Source organism: Dipodomys spectabilis, unplaced genomic scaffold (assembly GCF_019054845.1).
Source record: "Dipodomys spectabilis isolate Male_0828 unplaced genomic scaffold, ASM1905484v1 ptg000085l, whole genome shotgun sequence".
NCBI lineage: Eukaryota > Metazoa > Chordata > Mammalia > Rodentia > Heteromyidae > Dipodomys > Dipodomys spectabilis.
The window spans coordinates 7357964-7365849 of NW_024870762.1; the positions used below are offsets into that span (position 1 = coordinate 7357964).

Here is a 7886-nt window from a genome sequence, read left to right on the forward strand (position 1 = left end):
GAACTAGAGGAGATAAACCAAAATCAAAAAGCCATAAATTATATGTAACAATGCATTTTTACACATAAAATGAAGTACGACATATAAAACACAGGATTTTTTTGAAGTTATGAGTGTTTGACAAAGAATAATCTGGATAGCCAGGCTATCCAGAGACTTGGGACGACCAGAAAGAGTGACAAAATATTTCTCATGTGACACACATAGGAAACCAGCTGGTAAATGTTCGTAATGCTATTTTTATGACAATCTAATTAACTGTAATTGAATTAATTGACTAACTTTAATTAAACTATTTTATATCTTATTATTGAGTTATACTAAATATTTTATATTATTAATATTTTGCTACTTAATAAAGCAAATATTTCACTATTTACTAACTCAAATATGGCATTATTATTTTTAATTTATTATTTTTGGTGGTACTGAGATATGAGTTCTGGGCCGTCTGCTTGTGATCTTTCTTTGTTTTAGCTAATTTTTAGAGAGAGTCTTGTTTTCTGTCAAGATGGAATTCAGTCAGACTCATCTTCTTGCCTTTTAAGTAGCTGGGATTACTAGGTCACATATATGCCTGACTTAAATCTAATTTGTAAAATATTCATAGCACAATGCCATAGTGATGCAAACTAGCTTAGTGACATGATTTAGAACACATGAGCAAAGTGACACATTTTAAGAGAAGAACTAGGGCTTTATAATAGAAACCTGAATTAAAATGTTACATTCAAGTTTATAAATTTTCACTTTGAACAGGAGATGCTCCTCACCAGTTTACATATTGCCCCCTTCACATCCTTATTCCTCAGGGTGTAGATGAAGGGGTTGAGGGTAGGAGTCATCACTCCGTAGAAGAGAGCCATGAACTTCAGCTGGTCCCTTGAGATAGAAGAGGGGGGCTGAAGGTACATGCTAATGGCTGGACAGTAAAATAACAAAACGACAATGAGATGGGAAGAACATGTTCCAAAGGCCTTCTTCCTTCCCTCAGAAGACTTAATCTTCAGTATAGCACGCCCAATGCTAGCATATGAAGCAAGTATTAAGCACAGAGGCACAGCTAATAGAAAAGTACATACTAAAGACAATGTGAGTTCATTGGCCTTCTTCTCACCACAGGCAGTCTTGATCAGGACTGAAATCTCACATAACAAGTGATCCAGTATATTTGTGCCACACAGGGGCAGCTGTAATGTGAGAGCGGCCTGAGATACAGCTATGATCACTCCACACAGCCACACAGTGCACACTAACAGGATGCAGAGGCGCTGGTTCATGATGAGGGTGTAGTGCAGAGGTCTGCAGATGGCCACGTAGCGATCAAAGGACATAAGAGCCAAGAGAAAACATTCTGTGCCTCCCATTATGTGAAAGAAATAAAGCTGAACTACACACCCCACGTAGCTGATGGTCTTCTTAGAGCTCCCCAGGTTAAACAGCATCTGAGGGACGATGCTGGTGGTGTAACACATGTCCAAAAAGGAGAGGTTGGTGAGGAAGAAATACATGGGGCTGTGGAGCCGGGAGTCTAACCTGGACACCAGGATGATGATGATATTTCCCATCATGGCTGTGGGGTATGTGATCAGAAGAATAAGGAAGAGAGAAAGCTGCAGCCAAGGTCTGTCAGCAAATCCTAGTAGAACGAACTCCTCAGGGTGACTTCCATTAATGAGAGCCATTCTCTTCACTTTATTTCACCTATGACAGTGAAGTGTTAGAAAAGGAAGTGTTAGAAAGGTGGTTAAAAATAGAAAAAGGATGGCACATTGGTTGCAGTCATAGAAATCGGGTGAAGTAATATGCTTTTAACATACATAATTTAGCATTGGGTGATTTAAGTTTCCTTCAAACAGGAACATATCCAAGGTAGTTTTCTTAAGACAGTCAGGCATTAGATGTCCTCTTTTATATGCGAGACTGGCAATTCCTGTTTTCTGGTAAAGATGGGCATGAAAATCACTAGTGCGGGCTGGGAAGGTGGCTCAGTGGTAGAGAGCTTGCCTTGCATGCATGAGGCCCTGGGTTCGATTCCTCAGCACCACATAAGCAAAAAGAAAAAAGACGGAAGTGGCGCTGTGGCTCAAGTGGTAGAGCGCTAGCCTTGAGCTGAAGAGCTGAGGGACAGCGCCCAGGCCCAGAGTTCAGGCCCCACAACCGGACCAAAAGAAAAAAAAAATCACTAGTGCTACAAAGATCCAGGCTCTCTACACAAGTCTGAGCAGCTCAGAACTGCCAAAACCTGCAGCAATAGCACAAAGAATCCATCAAATACTGCCAGAAATAACAATCACTGAATACATGAAGATAACCCTCCATTTTAAAAGAAAATAACATCCAGAAAGGCTTAATTCAGTACTACCTTGGGCATTTACAATTTTGATGGCTAGGTAGATCATGTCGTCATCATTATCATCACCATCACCATTATCACCATTACCATTCTGCCTCCAACACACACACACACACACACACACACACACACACACACACATACACACACCAAGACACACACACCAAGAGGACAAAAGAAAATTTTTGGAGGTGATAGACTTATGACAAAAATTGTGATGATGGCAATAAAGTGTATAGGTTTTTAATATCAATCTGCTCAAAAAAGCAATGAAACAAACTAAGATATTTGATTGAAAAATAAAAATAGCAAACTACTATCTCTAGCTTGCTTTATCCTTTTTGTCTCTTCCTTTACAAGTTGTACTTTTTGCAAGATATGAATTTTAAGTGTTTTTCTTAAAGATTATGAAGAAATAATTTGAAAATGTGGTTATGATTCAAAAGTCACTATACTAACTAATTAAAATATTGGTTAGAACAATTGGTATGAGAGTTGTTTCATGATTGCCTGAGAAATATCTCCTTGGAAGCAATCATTTAAGCCTGATTTCTGCTATGAATCCAGTTGGAAAGAAAAAGTAATAATTCTCTGAAATATGCTCCAACTGGTCACATAATACTCTCATTGAATCACATCATAGTAAGGAAATTAATAATTAATCATAACAAATATTGATATAATTAATATAATAAACGAATATTAATATTTATTTTTACAGGTACATCTCTGTGTATAAGCATGCCTAACTTCTGAATAAAACAGGCATTTTAAAAGCAAAAAGCAAAAAGAACTCTAAAAATTAAAATCAATTGCATGCACTGAATTCCATAATAATTCTCATTATATTCCCCAAGATTAAGGAAAAGATTAAAAAGAACCTAATTGTGTCTAATAAAAGTCCTAAATGAAATCCTCAGATAGTTTAATGTTTCACATTATGAAAATTGTACATGGTGTAAAATATCTGAGTCCTATGTTTTATATATACTTTTAATATGTAACTAAAATACATAATTTATATTTTATATTAATATAAATGGCAAAAATTTGCAATAAGAGTTTGGGACAGTTTCTTATATGTAAATATACGTTTATATATTATGTATATAAACTTTAATATATAAAATATATCATTATATATATTAAAATATATAAAGCTTCATGGTTCCCCCTTATAATAAAGTATAAATTTAACAATTCCTCCATAATCTAGGCAAGAACAGATTTCTCTTCAGACATATACAATACTTTTTCCTCAGGCTTCTGAGAAGAAATCGGCAGAATCAGCACACACAGGTCTTTAAATCTTTTAGCTTTCTATAGATTTCTTTTCCCAGCCAAGGCACATGATTTTCTAAGAAGTACTGCAGATTGGCGTTTCCACAGTTCACACTGAGCTACCTGGATGTTGTACATCTCCACCATGACAGAGTCCTCAGTGTGGAAATAGATACTGTTTAAGGGTTTGCCTTCCATGGCTGCTGCTCTCCCCTGCCTTCCCTACCACGCCACTGCCAACTCTGCTTGCCCCAAAGTGTGGCCAGGTAGAAATTCCTCTCAGGACTCCTCCTTCTTGACCATGTGACTTCAAGTGAGGAGATGAAACTGTCCCCAATGCTTAGTGTTTTTTTAGTCTTTAAGTGAACTTGCAAATAGCTCTTGATTATACAGAAACATAAACAGCAGCCAGGTAATCCAGAAAAAGAACTGAACAAAAATTCCCAATATTGCCTGAAACTCCAGTATAATGCCATAGAAAAGGCCAACTGAGGAAGCATTTGGAGGATTATTCTGTTAACCTGATTTTTCACTAATTCTTCTTAGCAGGTACATAGTGAAATACACATAATAAAAGTTCACTTATCCTAAGTTTTGAGCAGGTATTAATTGATCAAATTGCACTGAGTTGCTTTGTGTGGCATGTCACAGCATGGTTTTGAACATTCAGTGTAAAAATATCAATATAGGCTTAGTGACCATAATAATGTAACTGGCTTGATGGTAACTTGGAGTTTTGTCACTGAATGCTATCTTTCCTTTCCATCAATATCACACAGAAGATGTGGATTTCATGAAACACTTCACCATTAAAGGATTTACATAATGTAAACCAAATCCTTCATTATTTCATTTAATTTCTCACACTGATTTTTTTAAATTTTATTTTATTGTAAAAATGCTGCTCAGAGGGGTTACAGTTATATGAATTAAGCAATGAGTACTTTTCTTGTTCAGCATTTTTGCCCCTTCCCTTGTTTGTTGTTTCAAATGTGTCTCTTCTTTGTTGAAAAATAAATGTCCTCAAAATGTAAAATAGCTTGTGGATCTGAATCTCTCTGGATTGAGATTCTGGTTTATCCAATCTCTTGGTTATCTAGTTACCTGGAGTTGACAATTGCAGGCTTAATTGTACATAATCAGTGGTCATAATACTGCCCAACTCATATGAAAAGAAGATGATGCGTCTACTGAATCAAAGAAAATTCCTCTAAATTTGGATGGATTTATTCAAATTCAACATATAAAATCAAATACCCAATACTAAAACTAAGTAATTATACAAGAAAAATGATATGAAAGTCCAATCCTTGAGTGTAGAAAATCTTCTGATGATAGCCAACTGCCTCTATTCATAATGGGAAAAAAAAATCGGGTTTAAAGTTTTTTGAATCCGTGTTCAATTCCAAATAGCTTCTGTAGATTGTTTAATAACAAAGAATATTTGACTCCCCATGGATACCATTTCTACACTGAGTGAGCTTGGACAGCATTTTTGTGAGGTGTTTCATTTTGTTTTGTTTTATAGCTGCCATCAGTCAAAAAGCATGTGACACCTATTCTCTAAAATGCCTGAATATAGGAAGTAATATTTTTTTTTAATTTTTATTGTCAAGGTGAGGTCCATGGGGGTTACAGTTACAAAAGTAAACCCCTCCCTCATTTTTCTCCCAAGAAGTAATATTTATTTAACAGTTTATTGTCCTTATTTTTTGGGGGGGGTCTGGTCATGGGGCCTGAACTCTGGGCCTGGGCACTGTCCCTCAGCTCTTCAGCTCAAGGCTAGCACTCTACCACTTGAGCCACAGCGCCACTTCCGGCTTTTTTTTCTTTTTGCTTATGTGGTGCTGAGGAATCGAACCCAGGGCCTCGAGCATGCAAGGCAAGCGCGCTACCGCTGAGCCACCTTCCCAGCCCAACCACTTCAGGTTTTTTTCTTTTCTGCTTATGTGGTGCTGAGGAATCGAACCCAGGACCTCATGCGTGCAAGGCAAGCGCTCTACCACTGAGCCACCTTCCCAGCCCATATTGTCCTTATTTTTATATAGTCAAAGTTTGAAATGTCTTCTTTGCCAGTTTTCAAAGTCCAGTAATTTCTACTTTTCATCAAATCCCAGTCAGAATTCTTGTTGATAGATTCACCATGCAGAGGAAGAAATTCAGTTGCATAATACTGAGGCTATTCATTGGAAATGCCTGCTTTTAATTAATAGTATTGAGAAAAGAAATGAAATAACTTGGTACAAGACCACAGATACTATTTCCCAAAGCATCCTTTCAATCTATCTTCTGTCCATGAATAACCAATACACTATAATGCATTCCTGTCCCTCATAACTCGTTCTTCTTTCCACTTCTATACTATAGGAAAAGCAAAATAGCAAAGACAAAAGTCATTAATGAAAGTCATCCTCAGGAATTCATTCTATTAAGTTTTTCTGACCTGCCTTGGCTAGAACTTCATCTATTTGTAATTCTTCTGATAACATACTCCTTGGCCAAGGAGGGAAACATCAACTGTGTGGAATAACCTCTGCTGTATTGGAAGCCACTCATATTACAGTTGCCACTTTGGGATATCAATCAACTGGATCACTCATTCCAGATCAAGACCACCTGTGGTGTAAAGGAGGCAAATGATCTCTCACTCTCTGTGGCCTGCATTTTTATGACAGCTGTTCTTCTGGACTTAATCCTTGCTTATTACGGAACTATTTGACATACTGTATTGGAGAGAAATCTGAGGAAAGAAGAAAGGCATTTAGGATATGTCCTCTAATTCCTTGTAGTTTTCTTATTTTCTGATCAACCATTAAAGGTATGAATCATCAGCTCCTTCAGCCTCCACTCCTCCATCACAAGGGACCAACCCAAGGTCATTGCTTCTTCTACAAAAGGTGACTCCTGCACCCTGGAAAATAGAGTTGTATCAAATGGTATTAGGGAAACTCTATGTTTAGTTTTTTGAGGAACCTCCATACTGCTTTCCAGAGTGATTTGAACAAGTTTATATTCCCACCAACAATGTAATGGAGTTTTCTTTTGGCCATACCCACTGTAGCATTTGTTATTGTTAGTTTTCTTGAAAATGGCCATTCTAACAGGGGTGAGGTGGAATCTCAATGGTGCTTTGATTTCCATTTCTTTTATGGCCAGCGATGTTGAATATTTCTTCATTTGTCATAGGTCATACAGTGTGGGAAATGGTAAATCATACAAGTCTCTAGGCATTCAGACACAGTGAGCCCAAAGGAAGGTATTCTTTTATTTTTTTAGATTTTAGAAACAAATTTATTTATAGAAACTTACAAAATAATTTGAACACAAGTTTCTTGGAAATAATTAGCAGAAACAAGAGGGGTATTAACATATACTGTCAGTGGTATGTAATACAGAATAAAAAAGATTGCTTGTCCAATAATTTTCCCCATTCTAATTTTTAACAAACATAGAAAAGAAACAATATATATGAAACAGATTTGCTCAATATTTTTAAATTGTGCTTTCTAATTGGATATTATTTCAATTTTAAGACTATCTCCTGATATGAGTGGCTGAGTGCTTGCCTACCTTGAACAAAGTTCTGGTTTTGCTCCCTAGCACCATAAGGAAAAAAAAATCTCCAAATTAAATGACCTTTCATTTTTTTGGCGGGAGGGGACAATAATGTTCTGGGGCTTGAACTCAGGGCCTCAAGCTTTTTCAATTATAGTTGGTGCCCCACTACTTGAGTCATGCCTTTAATTCTGACTTTTTGCTAATTAATTAGAAATAAAGTTTTCAAATCTGGGATCCTCAGAACTCAGCCTGTAGCCATGAGGCAATAGCCACCAATATGACAATTCTAGAAAAATACTAGTAACTTCACAAATTTACAATTTTTCAAAGAACATTAAATAAAGTCCATACTTTATAGTCTACAGTATTTTTCACTGGCAGTTGAAAACATCAAAGTAACAAAAAAAATCACTTTAAAAATGAATACTTGACAATATGTGTTATTTAAGCTTTAAAGTAGATCAACCACCTGGCTTGTTGGTAGCACACATCACAACCAGCACTGGAAAGATGGACTCTGAAGGATATGAATATGGACACTAGCCTGGGCTACACAGTAAGAACTTATTTACAAAACAGCAAGGGGAATATGAATTATTAACTATGAGCTATTATTGACTTTTTCAAATAGTACTATGTTTCCTTTATCCTTGGGTAACAAGATTCCTTACTATGAAAAAAGGTCATCCTT

The 7886-nt window shown here is 36.5% G+C and overlaps 1 protein-coding gene across 1 annotated transcript; it reads right to left on the reverse strand.

Moving 5' to 3' along the window:
• Positions 1–746: 746 nt before the first annotated feature.
• Positions 747–1685, reverse strand: LOC122111449 (olfactory receptor 2B11-like). The gene has a single exon (XM_042684287.1). It carries the CDS (start codon positions 1683–1685, stop codon positions 747–749), a length of 939 nt encoding a protein of 312 aa, XP_042540221.1.
• Between the last annotated feature and the right edge of the window lie 6201 nt (positions 1686–7886).